The sequence below is a fragment of the Cucurbita pepo genome, chromosome 5 (genome assembly GCF_057944985.1).
Source record: "Cucurbita pepo subsp. pepo isolate OVF chromosome 5, ASM5794498v1, whole genome shotgun sequence".
Classification (NCBI taxonomy): Eukaryota; Viridiplantae; Streptophyta; class Magnoliopsida; order Cucurbitales; family Cucurbitaceae; genus Cucurbita; species Cucurbita pepo.
In genome coordinates this window covers 17,807,110-17,823,206 of record NC_141802.1, presented here as the reverse complement: position 1 = coordinate 17,823,206, position 16,097 = coordinate 17,807,110, and the positions used below count along the sequence as shown (strand labels likewise).

The 16,097-nt window shown below is 37.1% G+C and overlaps 3 protein-coding genes across 3 annotated transcripts; 1 reads left to right on the top strand and 2 right to left on the bottom strand.

The window, feature by feature from the left end:
• Positions 1-1,665: 1,665 nt before the first annotated feature.
• VPS11 (vacuolar protein sorting 11) lies at positions 1,666-6,359 on the bottom strand. The gene is made up of 5 exons (XM_023677576.2): positions 5,876-6,359; positions 5,398-5,568; positions 4,920-5,240; positions 3,075-4,820; positions 1,666-2,603 (listed from the first exon to the last, which is right to left on the bottom strand). Exons 1-5 carry the CDS (start codon positions 6,098-6,100, stop codon positions 2,208-2,210), a joined length of 2,859 nt encoding a protein of 952 aa, XP_023533344.2. The 5' UTR covers positions 6,101-6,359; the 3' UTR covers positions 1,666-2,207.
• A 1,360-nt stretch (positions 6,360-7,719) lies between these two features.
• LOC111795156 (zinc finger CCCH domain-containing protein 18-like) lies at positions 7,720-9,174 on the top strand. The gene is made up of 2 exons (XM_087123620.1): positions 7,720-8,594; positions 8,726-9,174. Exons 1-2 carry the CDS (start codon positions 7,942-7,944, stop codon positions 8,865-8,867), a joined length of 795 nt encoding a protein of 264 aa, XP_086979746.1. The 5' UTR covers positions 7,720-7,941; the 3' UTR covers positions 8,868-9,174.
• Positions 9,175-10,186: 1,012 nt separating this feature from the next.
• Positions 10,187-15,937, bottom strand: LOC111795856 (F-box protein SNE-like). The gene has a single exon (XM_087123621.1). It carries the CDS (start codon positions 10,970-10,972, stop codon positions 10,514-10,516), a length of 459 nt encoding a protein of 152 aa, XP_086979747.1. The 5' UTR covers positions 10,973-15,937; the 3' UTR covers positions 10,187-10,513.
• Between the last annotated feature and the right edge of the window lie 160 nt (positions 15,938-16,097).

The window sequence follows — 16,097 nt, the reverse complement described above, 5'->3', positions numbered from 1 at the left end:
TCCTCTTTTACATTGGATACTACTTATTGTTTGTACATTGAATTGATATGGTAAGGGGATACATTTAATATCTGTGGCACTCACATCGGGGTGAGTTTGGACAGACTTCATCTGAGACCCTTAGAAGACAAACCCACATGGAAGACAAAAGACATTATTCCATCGTCTTCTCCCAAGAAAAGTAGGAGATAGAAACTTTCCATTAAAGTCTGATCACCAAGTGAATACCTCACCTTTCTCTTTCTCTTTTCCACTCTTTTTATTTCCCCCCTTGTTTCTGGTGAAATTTCCTGGTCCTCCATGATCTGAAGGGCTCTTAATTCAGTTCCTTATCCCAATATGCAATGGAAAGTTGCTATTGTTATTAGATTCCATTCCAATCATCACCTTCAGGTGATTGGACTCTTTGAAAGCCATCTGATCCATTCAGTTCACAAATGGACAACCCACATGGCCTCTTTAGCTAATAGACAAGCCATATAATAAAGAAAATTGGAGCAGGTGAAAAACCCGACCAAACATGAACATGTGGACCCTCTCTAATAGAGTCGAATCAAGTACTTTTCTTACCAAATCCTTTTCATTTAGAAAGAACAATCATTAGTTACAAGAACAACCTTGCCTCTAGTGTTTGTCATTGCTTCACTCACCCTTGCATGTGAAGGGGGGGTTCTTCTTGTATTGATTTGATAGCAGTTTACAGCAGCTTATCTTTTTGGTTTGATTTTACAGATAGCATTTAAAGCCTTGCTTTCTAATGGTTAGAAATACTTTTAAGCTCACATCTAATTAGTGAAAAATTTCGTAGAGTTAGTATTACGCCGAGAATTCATTGACACGAAGCGCTTGCAGCCTCTCCTCAAACTCCTCAATGTGTTGTCTGAAAGCGCGTATGCGCGCCATTTGATTATGCTCTTATGATTCTATTTTGCATGCTGTGTTTTGCAATCCGGGATGGGAAGTGAAAGACTTTATTCTCCGACGGGACTAGTCACTGGCCCAGGTTTCTTTCTTATCGAACGTATTCAGCCCACCTCAAACAAAATGAGGAAAAAAGGAAAGAGAGAGACCCTCTTGACTTTTCCAAACGATGCTCAGGATCAAAGGACGATGTGTCGTTGAAACGAATAATTTATACAAAAGTTACCAACCTAAGAATGAAATTTTACTAAAATGATGTGTTTATATGATCTCTGGTTTGTTATTAGTGGTTGGAGTTTTTATTGGCAATTGTCGTACAAAATTTGTAGCTTTCTAATTTAAGTAGTTATATTTTTTTAAAAAAAAATTAGTGATAATTATTATTATTATTTTTAAAATTGAACTCCCTTCCAAAACAATCGTGTATTAGGATTAGGTTTTTGTGATGTTTAATATATGATTTGACAAGTGAAAAAGTCAATGAAAATCTATATATATAGACTCATCATATAAATATCATAAGAGGATAAACTCCTAAATTCATTTTTTTATGTTTAAAATTAAAAATGAATATACTATGTTACAATTTAATTATAATAGATTAAAGATTGATTCATTGTACCAAGTTTATCTCCAATTATTAGAAGATCAACATTTTATGTAATAATCAAATCATCTCTGGTGGCATTTGCTTGGTTATCCATAAATTCACTGAATAATAGACTAATTGTGGGATTAGATGGATTCATCACAACAACTGCATAATGCATTCCAAACCAGAATTCCAGATTACAACAGTCAAAATCATACATTACAATTTACGTCAATCGAGTTAAATAATCAAACTATATGAAATCGGTAGCGAAATTTTTTCAGAACAGAACAAAAGTGGTAACTATCTTCCTCATCCAACCACGCCCATGTCTTCTTCAACTCCAGCGTCGTAACACGTACCAAATTCTCCAGCTGAATAGAGAGAGTCATTGGAGGCGATCGTCGAGGGGTGTTCTTGAAATCTGATGAACAAGATCGTTGAATGGTGTTCCTTATGTCTGATGAACAAGTCTGGCTTTAAGAACAAAGGAGTAGATTACAAGAACAAGGAGGCATTGACTACTTTCAGCTTTAGAGCATTAGTTTAGAGCATAAATACAGACCATCAATCATCTTGCTATTAGAGCTAGTCAAATAAGATTGAATAGGGCTCCCTCCCTTTGATCATATAGAAACTCAATAACAGGAGGGAAATGCAGTGGAGTTCCACAAACAAGTACCTTCTCAAACCATCATTGAAAACCATTTGTTGAAGAAGGATTCTCTGAGACTGTTGTAGTAGCCTTCGGAGGTTCATGACTAGTTTTGCTAATGATTCCCTTACCGAAGTACTGGGCAATTACAGAAAACCCATCTTTTGAACTCTTCACTTGCTGGAAGAACTGATCTTGATCTTTATTCTGCTCCAAGCTTCTCTTCATTTCTAGAACTTTTCTGTAATCTGGAGCACATTCAGGGCATTCTTTTTCATTATCCCCCAAACAACGCTGATGGAATGAATGCATACACATGAAGTGAACAGCTGGGAGATCAAGAGTGAACGTGCAAGCAGTGCACTTGCTGAGTTGAAAAATTCTTGCATTTGTTCTAAGATCTTCAATTTCTTTTCTCATTGCCACTGTGTCTTCCTGCAGAGAGCTAACACAGTTAACGAACTTCATTTAACGAAAAAGCTAACAGTTCAGAGGGTGGGATTGTATTTGGTTAAAGCTAGAAAATACCATATCTGCAGCTATGTCCCTAAGTTTTTACTCTAGCAATGTTAGGTAGAATAAATGAGAAAGCTTCAGGTGCTCAACAAATGTACTCACAACGTTTGTTCCCTGATCGAAGTAGTTCGATTGTGGAAGCTATAACTTCCTTTCATCATCATCTTTAAGTTATGTTTTTTTTCTTTTGAAGTGCTTCAACAATTAATATCATCCAGTTACATAAAATAAATTTGGGCCATTTCCAGTTAGAAAGACGAAAATTGCTAATTCCAGGAGCCTAGTTCCAGTTAGAAAGACGAAAGTCATTTTCTACGTATTTTTCATTTGCTAAATTTGACCAAGCATTCAAGAAATTCTTTAAAATGAATTGCATGAGTAAGTACGAACCTGATACTTGTCAATTGCTTGCCTATCCTCCTCAATCATCTTGGATTCCTGTTCAAGCTTTCTCGCAATGTAGTCCTTGATGACAGAAAGTGTGAGGCATGGATTTCTTGACAGCGTCTGAATAACTATAATAGGAGGCAAGATATCATCCCTTTCAATATAGGTCAAAACTTCCTTCACTTCTTTGGAACAATCTTCTCCCAGTTCGCCGAAGTACTTCAATAAATCTGCCCATAGAGACGGGTCACCTCCCTTTCCTGAATCGCTCAATCTTTTACAGCAAGCAATTAAACCGTCGTGGTCGTGAGTTTGCATATAGCATGCTATAACCTCCTTGTAGAGTTTCATCTTTTCATATAAATACATAAGGCCTTCCCTAAACGCATTCATTTCACACAAAATAATCACAAGATCAACATCATAGAGAGGATTTTCCAGTTCTGATGGCCATGCACTCTTAAGCAGGCGTAGTCCCTTCTCTTGCCTCTCAAGCCGGTCCTCAAAGCTTACTTTCGTATTGGACTCGGCTGACATCAATGTGGCTTCTGATCTTTCCACAAAACTATTACTTCTTCCATTGCCAACTTGAGACATTGATGGAAAGTTTAAATCATTTGACAGGTACAATTCCAACAGTGTATTGTTAATTTCAACCTGAGCAGGTGAGTCCGTTACCTTGTCTGTATACTTTTCAAAGAATTCCATAAGTGACTGTGGGTGATGAATAAAAATGTTGAGAAAGTCAACAGGAGATGGCAACATAGATAAATATGTGCGATTTGAAGATCTTTTCTTCAATGATTCACCATCCTCAGTGCAGAGCTTCATGAGAATATCAATTGTCTCACGTGGCTTGTGTGCGATTAGAATCTTCCCATACTCTTTAATTGTCACGCCAGCTTGACTAGGCTCGAGGCTTGCAATATATTGCAAGGCCTCATCATATCTTCCAAGGTCTTCAAGTAAGATCTTAAGGTACCATTCGTGCTTTCTTTCCCTTCTAGCAACATACATGGCATGTTCATGGTAATTGGCAGCACGACAAACCCTAATTGCAGTCTCAACATCAAATTTATGCTCTCCAGCACTATCCTCGTTTTTAATAAATACATTCAGCTTTTCCACATCTTTCAATTTGGTGTAGCAGTTTAGTAGAAGTGTGGTGTGATCTTTAGACGCAAGCCCTTTCTCATGCAAATTTTCCAAGTAATTAGTGAGGTTATAGATTCGCTGAGCATCAAGAAATTTCTGTATAACATAAGAGGGCTCGAGATGTCCAATAGTATGGATATACTGGGCCATAGCCTCATCATAATCTTGCTTGCTGTATAGATGATCCCCATACTTTCTTAGCACTTCTGCAGTTGCAGCAGCATCAGCTTGTTGACTTTGAACAAGATTAATAGCTATGGTGTACAAATTCTTTTTAAATAGCATATCCAATTTGCTTTCCATATCTTTTTCCCCGATACATAGAGCCGATTGGTCGTCCATTATAAGTATAATACTACCCCACTCACAAAGCATGTGAGAAACGTCTTTAACTACTAGACTATGGGCAATCAGTCGATTCTTCAGGTCATAAATGTTGAAAGTGTTCTTGCCATTTCTCTGATCAGCAATTACGCAGAGAAGGTAACCACGAAACCAACCTACAAGCTTTTTTTCTCCTTCAAAAGCCCAGCAGGGACCACGTCCATCGACCTCATAAAAATAAACTGCCTCAGGACGACCAACGATCAACTCCTAATTACATAAAACACAGTAATCGTTATCATTATGACAGAACATTAATCAACACAATGACATGGCAAATGAGATATAGGAGAGATTAGAACTGCATACTGATCGATCACTCATTGTAACACCGTTCACACCACATCCAATATGATCCAGAGTTTGCCCCTTTGGTGGTTGACTCTGCAGGCTGAATAAACTCACTGAATCAGGAGTTACAGCAAATAACTGAAGAGCTTGACCATCAACTCTGAACCCCAGCCCCGTGATAGATGATTGATTCTTGTCTGAGATGTCTACCTGAAGCTTGAAACGATTGATACGTTCACGTGCAATGTCTCCTTTGATGCAGTATATATTACCATTATCTAGGCCAATTGCAATAAGTAGTATTGGCGGTGCCTCTTCTAGGACCAAAAATGATGTTATCTGCAGTAGTAAGCTCATAGGTCTCATAATTCCATCATTATCAGGAAATTGCTTCCAATGAAACAAAGAACGAACAATCATGGTTCAAAATGTCAAGCCTATAAAGCAACCGCATAAAACAGGATACTGTCTGAATAAAATGAAAACGCAACAGTACCTTTGCCTCGGGAAATTGATTAGTAAATATCCTCAAGATTCCAATGCACTCGGGACTTGTAGCACTTGAGCCCTCTGGCTCAATTTTATCAAGGTCAAAAACCTTCAGACACATAGTCTGTTGCGGAGGTATTTGCACATCTTCTCCAACAGTGACTAGAAAGTTCCGTTGCTGATCATCAATCAAAAGATACAAACGTAATCCATGTCAATGACATATCATCTACAATCCTATCTCCGGAACTTATAAATTAAAATCATGACATACTAGAAGAAAGGGAAAATAAATCTATAAGTTAGATTCATAAGGTGTTGATTAAAGAAAGAAAAAGCAACGTTTAGAAAGCAGTTCGAAGGTCAAAGTACTTCACAAATAGTTCATTTGACAAATTGGCATCCGTTTCAACCAAAGACACGCTGAAGCAGCACAAAATCCAAATTGCCCGATGGAAAAAACAGCTGAAAAAGAAATTACCAACCTTGAGCTGTTGCAGAAATGATACGGTCGAGGAATGAGCTTGAAATCCATAGCTGAACTTGAGCCCACGATCAAGTAGGTTAACGCTACCGTCATTGCAACCGATCACCACCTTCCCTCTGCCGCTCGAACAACACTCGATCTTCTTTTCCCTCACCTCTTCCGGAATTGTGCACCTTCCGGCTAGTTTCTCTTCGAAGAACTCGAATTTCCTCCATTGATACATCCTCCCTTCCTCGATTCACTTGCTATTTGAGTGATCGTTGAATCTCTCTAATACATCAACAAATCAAACAAACAATCACAATTTGCTATGAGATCAGTAACAAAACCGGAATCCTGAATCGAATTTCCTATCTCTCGTAGAATCAAATTTCCTATCTCTCGTAGAATCAAATTTGCCCTGTTCTCGTCATCCCCCTCTGCGATTCTCCAAATGACAACGTTCCGCAAACTTGCCTTCCCTCACCCTTCCGCTACCGGAACTTTCTAAACTCCGTAGAAGAATCAAGCCAGCCCAATAATATTCCGATTTTGGGCCGACTGCCAATAACTGGGCCGGTTTTGGAATATATCAGTGGCCCACAGCCCAATAATATTCCTCTTTCGGGCCGCCTGTCAATAACTGGGCCGGTATTGGAATACAGGAGTGCCTCAGCCCAATAACATTCCACTTTTGGGCCGACCGTCAATAACTGGGCCGGTTTTGGAATATAGGAGTGGCCCAAAGCCCAATAACATTCCACTTTTGGGCCGTCTGTCAATAACTGGGCCGGTCTTTGTAGGAGTGGCCCATTCAAAGTTGTAACCTTAGGTATACATCGGCTGAAATTTAGTGGGTATATATTTAACAACAAATTAAGAATTTCTATAATTATTTTTTACATTATAGTATCTACTGAAGCTTCCATGCACTCGACCGTACACTAAAATCTCTCCATTACTGATATCTCCGGTACCAGGTGGCTTTACGGGAAAGCACTAATCTAACGGGGGAGCGCCTTAAACGTCCGTCCATCACTCATCTCTAGATCGAACTTTGACGGTGACCGTTAATCCTTCCCTCTTTATCTGCCGTTTGAACTGGTCTCACCACTCAACCCCGTTCTGCTGTGTTATTTACGTTTAAGTCCCTAGCGGTTTGGCGTAATACCCATTTTACCCTTTGTCTTATATATTGACTATGGCCCACAATTTGATTGGTTCCAGCTCGCGAAGCACTGGATCCTTCCCTTTTTCAAAGATTTTCTTCTGATGCTTAAAAAAATTAAAAAGAAATATTCTTTTAATAAATAAAAAATAAATAAAATGTTTATTTAATATATATAATGTTTTAAAAAAATAATCGTGGAAATAAGCCAGTGGAGTTCCTGCTGTGTTGTTGATTATTTGCTTGCAAAAAGGGAAAAAATAAAAAGACCAAAAAGTCGGCCACAATTAATTTTCCACCAAGGACCTGCCAGGTAGGATAGAAATTTGGATGACGTGGGGCCAATAGGAATAAACGTGGCTACTTAATGATACGTGGCGACGCCCATTCTAGAAAAGGTTAAAGTGGGACCCAACCGAAACGGTGCGTTTTGATATATTTATATTTTTTAAATTCCGGGCACACGTGGGATTTTTTATTGCTGAGAGAGGGGTAAATCAGTCATTTCGTCGGTAGTGCCTGCTTTCGGAAATCCCGGCGCATTTCTCAAATTTCCCGCGATTTTCTGTAAATAAGTACAACCTGTAATTTGGAAAAACAAAAACAAAATAAATTAAATAAATACATTAAAACATTTTCAAAATTAAAAAACAGAGAGAGAAACCCAAAAAAAAATAATAAAAAAATTGCTTTTTCGACGTGATCTATTAAGAGAAATCGTAGAATTTAAATTCGAGATTATTTATAATTAAAAATAATTAATTAGGCTAATTTAAGCTAAATCAAGCGCCTTTAAAACCCAATCCCTTCCATTCCATCAGCTTCTCTAAACAAAATCCTCCATTGCTCTGTTTCTTGTTCCTTAAATTCGTCAAAATTCTCATTCTACTGTTCTTGTTCTGTGTGTTTCAGTTCAAATGGATAACGAAACGACGAAAATTGTGTACGAAAGAATCTGCAAATTGGAGCCTGAATATGGGTTGAAGATCGTCGGCTACGTTATGCTGAACACCAACGAACAGGACATGATCCGATTGGCGTTCAGCCCGGATTGTATAATTCAATGTGTTATTAACACCGCCAAATCCGACCTCGGAATTCCCGAAGTTCCAATTCCATATGGTCGTGTTTCTTCTTCTCCATCCTCCCGCCTGTTCCTTCCCCACCAGACGTTCTCCGACTTCGCCCTGCAGAACCAGATGCAGTGGCTGTCGCTGGACTCGGCAACTCCGGTGAGGCGAAGCCGCCGGAGGGAGTTTCCGGTGAAAGTTTGTCATTATTTCAGTAAAGGGTATTGCAAACATGGGAATACTTGCCGGTATGTTCATGATGTTGTGGAGAAGGAGCCGCGTGTTGTGGTGCTTAGTGGAAGAGCGCTGGATAAACTTGAAATCGAGATTGTCGAGCTTCTGAAATCTCGTGGTGGGCTGCCGATTTTGATTGCGGCTTTGCCGATGGTGTATCGTGAGCGGTATGGGCGCAGTCTTCTCGGCGATGGGTATCTTTCGAAGACTGGGCTTAGCCTCACGCGGCTTCTTGCTCTGTTGAGCCGCATTCGTGTTCTTGACGGGTTCATTGCTCTGTTCTCTGTTTTTGCTACTCTGTTCTTTGATTTTGCTACTCTGTTCTTTGTTTGTGCTACTCTGTTCATAAATAACAAAGCTAAACCCACTTTCTGATTCTACAAATTGCCATTTTCAGGCCCCATGGGAAGAATTCGATAATCTTAACCGATGATTCTCCAAAACGCAATGAAATTTCTGAACAGAGTGTTCGACAGAATTCTTCCACTTTGGGCTGTTCATCTCAGAATTTGGCTCATTCATCAGCTTTTGAATTTTGAAGGAACGTGGAATCTGTTGGTGCAGTGCAGAAATGGAAGAGTTTTGTTTATCTACTGAGCAGCCACATGACTTCCCAGATTCTTGGACTGACCATCATGATGACAGGTCTGTGAAATAAAAAAGCCTTAACTCAAAGAAAAAGAACTTATGTTTCTGTAGTTTTTCTGGTTGTGTGTTAAATCATGCAGCACCGAAGGATTTAGTGAACCAGATACCCCATTTGCATCTCACGTACAATGACGACGACGACGACGATACACATACTTCGACGATAATTTATAGAATAACAGATTAAATTTCGAACAATCGTTTCGGTTTCGGTTTCGGTTTCGATTACGATAGGCTTTGTTTTTGTTTGGTTTTTTTTTTTTTTTTTTTGATAGATGGGAAGAGGGCTGATTTATGTTATATTGCATCTTAAGGATTTTAGTTTCTACTAACAAGATCTCATTCTTTGTTTTTCTCATCTCTTCAGTCGAGATTGTTTTATAACTCTATTATATTTCATAATCGGATTGTTATAAACGCCACATAGATTAAGACATTGATCATCGTAAAAAGTGGTTCCAATCCTTCATTCCACCATAAATAACAAGATTACAAGTTTGATTACATTTTTCCTCCGACCAACACAGTGTAAGTGATCATGTCATAGGAGATGAAGTTGAATGTCATTTGGGTCTAGTTCAAATCTTGAGCATGGATCGTTATATAAGCAAAACTTAGTCGACAATATAAGGGTGTGGAAAGTGTTTAATAGGTCTAGTCGACAATATAAGGGTGTGGAAAGTGTGGAAACCTCTCCTGAGTAGATACGTAATGAAGAGTCCAAAAATGTTGAGGAGAAGCCAAAAATGAAGCCCAAAGTGGACAACTCCACATCGAGTGAAAACCTCTCCCCAGTAGATATGAAATGGAGAATAGCCCAAAAACTTGAGGGGAAGCCCAAAGTGGACAATCTCACATTGAACGTGGAAATCTCTTCGTAGTAGATACGAAAAATAGCCCAAAAACTTTGAGGTGAGGTGAAGGGAAGCCCAAACAAGATAGTATCTAGATGAATATCTGTTCCGACACATTTTAAAATGGCGAGGATGCCAACGAGGCCAAATTGGACGGTGGGCTTGGGACACTACATGTTCCGTGACAGACATTCAAGTAAAGGAGGGACAAAGACATGAATGAGAGCAATTCTAAAGATATGATGGTTCAGAAAATATGCAATTCTTTTGTGGTGGCTACGAGCAATCCGTGCTACCTAGTGAGGGTGGTCATGTGTGGTGGGTGTGTGAGAGCCTTTTTAATTTTCAACTAACCATGAAAACAATAAAATACAAATATTATTCAACCCAAAATTTGTTTTTTTATTTTTTTTATTTTCATTACAACAATATTTAGATAATAATAATAATAATAATAATAATAATAATAACATAAAATAAATCAAACAATAAAGAAAATGTTGAAAATAATGGAACTGTTATTTTCATTTTAATAAAATGGTTGTATAATTGGAATAATTATCATATTCATACCAGGCTAATCTTAATCCTTTGACTAAAATCACCGGAGCTTGCTTGATTTCTTATATGGACTGGTCAACGAATCCAACGGTGGAGAAAGTATCAAAAAACCACGAGATCAATCAGACGTTCACGGTGTTGCAGAGGAACATGAGGGACAATGCGGACGCATCGCCGCTGAGTCTTCCACTCCCAGTGAGCCGTTCGTAATAATCCACACAAAACAGAGACAGTGAGAGTTGAACCTCGTCCTGAGTCCAAACTCGCCTCACCACTTCCGAGTATCCGAGTCGACTCAGCACCGGCCTTATGCTCACCATGTATAGCCGCTTGTATCCTCCCAGTGCGGCGACCACTGATTTCACCGATGATGGAAGCGGCGATGTCACGTGCCGGAAGCACACATGTTCCCAGACTGATTCGTTTCGAGCGATTGTGCACCAGAGGCGGCAGACGCAGGCGGCGACGCCGAGTGACGGTCCGTCTAGCCGCTTGAGGATTTCGATGAGAATGTCGAGATTGTCGTTGATTAAGAACTTCCGCCGCTTCTCGTTCGCCTCAGGTATGTGATTCTTCTGCATTTTTACGTTTAAGCCGTAGTATAATTAGGAATTTGGAAGGTGGAAGCGATCTAGTTCTGTGATATATATGGAATTGAAACTAGATAGAGAGGAAAAGAGAGTGAGAGAGAGAGAGAGATCTGGTGAAAATTCATTAACAAGGAGAAAATGTCTAAGATAGGATTTGTCCTGCTGTGCGTCTCGAAGTCCGCGTGTTTGTGAAAATGTCTGTGAGAAGGATTGAGAGGGGAGAGGTAGGAGAGGGTATCGAGGAGGGAGGAGATGGGGCCAAGGAAGAAGCTCCAAACCAAAAAAAAAAAAAACTCAAACCAATGCAAATCAATGCGATTCCGCTTAACTTTCTCTTTCTTTGGCTTCTTTTTTCTTTAAAAAATTCGTTTAGGGGCTTAGCAGAAGTAGCTCAAAGCTGTAGTTGAATTTAGGGTGTGTATGTGTGTGCATATTCCAAGACTTTGGGCAAGTGTCCGTTGTGAGTTGGGAACCACTCTTTCAAAGAGAACGACCTTTTACATCAGCTAGGCATGGATATGTTTACTGTCTTTAATTCTGTTTTCACGCCTATGTTTTCTCAACTTCGGTGTGTGGACCATATCCACACGTTAAAAATCACGGGCCTACACAATAATATGATATTGTCCACTTTGAGCATAAGTTCTCGTGGTTTTGCTTTTGGTTTCTCCAAAAGACTTTGCCAATAGAGATATATTTATTACTTATAAACTCATGATCATCTCTTTAATTAGCAACGTGTGATTTCCTCCCAACAATCCTCAATAACCCAAACATTGTTCATCCGATCCTAATCATGAACCACCAATTCCTCTATAGTGCCATATCAAATTATAGATTTCTAAAATGTTTATGATATCATGATAGATAGTATATGAATGCATCTTGGTTATGATTCCATTTAGTTTTACTATTATAGGAAAAATTGGAGAAATTGCAAATTTGGTTCCTATCCATAGGAGAAAGTTAGAATTTAGTTCATATTACATTTAGAATTTCATCTCATCTGATTAAATAAAATCTCATACATAATTCATATGGTTTGATTAGACACTCATTTATAGTCTCTTTGGTATAAATTTATTGAGAGTTTTATCTAACTTTCTTTAAACCATACAAACCAATAAATCTATTAACTTAACTTTAAATGGATCGGATAAAAATAACTAAAAGTCACGAAACTTTAAATGCATCTCATAAAAATAACTAAAGTTCAAAGTATTTTAAAATTTTGAAATTATGGGAAACTACTTTAAAAGATTTTTCCTGAAAACTATGTATAATGAAAAAGTATCTCATTTAAATATCCTATCCTCCAAGGAAATTATTCCACATACCCACGCCTTCTCTGCTCAGGTAAAATACTTTTGTTTGTGAAATTTAAATTTGTGAAATGTTGTTGGCTATATCTTAATTAACACATCATTTATTCTCTCTTTTAATCACATTGCTCAGCTCATCCTACATCTCTTTCTTTTCACAATCTCTCATCATTTAGTTTAATCCTTCATCTTTCTTCCCCATGATTTCTGGGAAGGCTTATCCATCGTACTCCAGAATCTCACATCATTTACTCTCCTTCCGTATTAAGAACAGAGGAATTCTGATTCTTAAGCTTTTCCCCCCTTCCATTTCTTAGTTCTTAGTCACTGTTTTATTGATGTAGATCTTAAGTAGATGGCATGGTAGACTTAGACGTTGCTCACCCTTGTTCTTTAGTCATGTCTCTCTCTCTCTCTCTCTCTCTCTATAGAAGAGAAATTTAATGATTTTCAATTTTTCACGTACAGGGATAGAGAAAGTTAGACTTTGATAAACGTGTTGACAATCGGATAATAATATGGTGGAGATATATTTTGCATTGTCTTTGATTATGAGATACCTATAGGTTAGCAGTGAAGTAGTGTGCTTGAATTAAAGCTATTGTTTTTATAATTATGAATCTTGTTGGATGGTTCATTTCTATTAGAAAACGTACAGCTTTTTCATATGGGTATCATATGATACAGTGATATATACTCATCATACTGAGGAAATGGATGCTGGAAAACTAAAAACAAAATAGACAGAACTTTATGCACTTGGGGGGAAAAGGTGAACCAGAAGACGACTAAATGCATTAAAAAATGTTTGAAAATAAGGTGTTGTTTGTGAGCAGGAAGAAAAGTCAGAGCGAAACAACAAGCACCATAGGTTTCCTCAGAGAAATTATTGATGAATAAATAAATAATGTAAATATGTCTGAGAAGAGCTATTGAAAATTATAGACAGGGCAGTGCCCATTTGATTGATTGTCTGATGGAGTTGGCACAGAAAGGAAACCCCCAAGTCCTTTGAGACAGAAAGCATATAATAAAACATCATTATATTGGGTGTTAGAATTGACATTTAGATTTATAAAAAGACCCTTTAGGTTGGGTTCTGGGGGAAGGAGGTGGGAGATTCTCTTAGGACACCCCCATGGCCCACCTTTATATTATATTCTTTTAGGGTTTATGAAGACGTTGTTTTGTTTCATGTTGGACTTGTCTATTGGACACATCTGAAAAAGCACTGTTCCCAAGTCTTGCTGAGAAGAACTTAATAATTGCAACAATACAACAAGAAACCCCTAAAGGTCAAAAACCAACACAAATTCTTACGTTTTCCCTTTCTCACTCGCTTATCCTTCCCGGTGTAAAAAGACTGCCTTTCGTACTTACCTTCTTGTTGTAGAGTTCTTGTCATCAACATCTTGTAATTTTACCCTTTCTCACACCTTAATATTCAACCCCCCTCTTAAATTTTTCATGCATATATTTGCGTTCTAAGATACTGATATACTTATATTATATAAGCTTAGTATTTTTATAATCCCAAAATAGTCACATTTTTCACTTTGCTGTAAATTTTTTCTTTCTGTAGTAGATTTAAAACAACCATTTCTTTCTCTTGCTGATTTGCACAATATTTTGTGCTCTGGATCTGTTTACATTTCTACCTTTGAAGTCTTTGTGTGCCTAAGCTATAAAATAGAAAAATGGTAAATAGTCCATTGGTTCCATATCTTTGTTTTACCCTCCATGGTCCCTGAAATTCTGTGAAATTGATCTTTCATGTCAAATATATATGCACGTGATTTGGTTTTGTATTTAGATATTTGTTTTTGTACGATTTTGAATTTAAATTTATTTATGTACTAAAAGTGCTGTAGATTTCCGATTCTTTGCATATAACATAGGTCTTGATAAGTTTCAAAACCTACTATATTTTAGCCAGAAAAACATATACTATTACTAGGTCGCTACAAACAAGTTTAACAGTGACCTGTGAAATTACTTCAGATTTTTTTAATCAAATAGGGAGTGGATTTTATGTTCTAGGAAGTGTATTACTATTGATAAATCAAGTGCTTAGGAAAAGAGCTTCAGGGTATTTTGGAATATCATTATGAGGAAATGTATTACCATTGATATGCTTTAGGGTAAAATCAAGGACTTCAAAGTATTTGGAATATCATTCTTAGGAGACCCCTTAATGATGATTAAGGATTGTCTTGAGCCGAACTCAAAACTATGGATAAAAGATACTAGACAAAAAGTAATAGGAAATCTTTTGCTTTTTTTAGGGAACTAGTCTTTTAAGTATAACTTAAGAGAGTATGGTTCGTTCTACTCCAAAATAGAAGATTGAGTAGATTGAAATAGGAGACATGAACGAACGGCTCTAATAAGGTATAAAAAGTAATTATTAAAAAGAAGAAAGAAGATGATGATAATTGAAGGGTAAAAGTGATGAGAGAAAGAAAATGAATGATGATTAATAATGGGTTAACTAAAATAATAGATATAAAGAAGGGTGTTGGTGCCCAAACACATAAAGATAAGTGCTTGGGAACAACATGAAGAAAACGAAAGAGCAAGTATAGAAAAGGTAAACAGAAGACGACTTGAAAAACAAACAACCAAATAACAATCAATCCTTCTAAAATCAAATGTTTATCTTATAATGACATCTTCCCTTCTCCTTGCTTCAACCACAAACCCCTCTTCTTCCTCCTCTTCTTCTGTAAACCAAACATGTTTCATTATTGATTTTTCATAACATGTATTGTTGGATGTTCTCTACGGCAGTAGTGGGTATTTAGTGGAATGAGCTTATATTCAATCATTAATCTTGCACGATTAATGCCCGTTTTCGAAATATAAAGATTTGAATTTTCGATGGGTATGTCACTTATTGCTTAGTTATGAAACTAAGCAAAGTTTATGGCTTTAATTGATTCAATTATTTGGTTGGTATAAATTCACTTTCTTTCAATTCTTGTAAGGAAACTAATGATAATAATGTCTTGCAAATACTGGCATTATTAAATGAATATAGTCTATCATATACACAAACATTCATACATACTATTATATCTTGGGTAAATAGGTCTTCTACCTATGACATACTTCATACATACTCATATCTTTAGCCATTTGCAAATACTATTCAACATATATATCTCAATAATAAAAAAACATATGAAATCCAGATTTAGTGATGATACAGAACAACGAGTCTTTTTAGGATACTTTGTCTTCACTTACATGCATTTTGTGATAATTTCTAGAACGTCGTAAATCACTCCTAGCAAAATATGCTTAACCTTAGAGTTCTCATGATTGAGCCAGACAAAAGAAAGGTACACTTTGTTAGTATAGGTAGTACTTTTCAATTCTTTCCTAGTCGGATATCGTATAATATATCATAGTGGGCCTATTGGTAAATTGGGCTCTGAAGAGTTCTGAAGTGAAATTGGGCTGACCCAATACTGTTGGGCCAGTATGAAGGCCAGGAATAAGGTATCATTCTTATTTCTTAGATTATACGGTATAATAATATTATGCTTTAATTTTTGAAACTTCTTCGCATACTCTTATTATTTCACCTGATATCACATCTGATAGTTAATTTTTTTTAAATTAATTATGATATAGATATTAAAAACAAAATTAAAAAATTAATAAAAATAGTAGAGAAGGGTGTAAATGTAATTGAGATGGGAGAGAGTTGAAAATGGGGGGAGTTAGATTCCCAAAAAGAAAGAAATTAAAAAAAATAATAATAAATGTAAACGTAAGCAGTCAGGTGT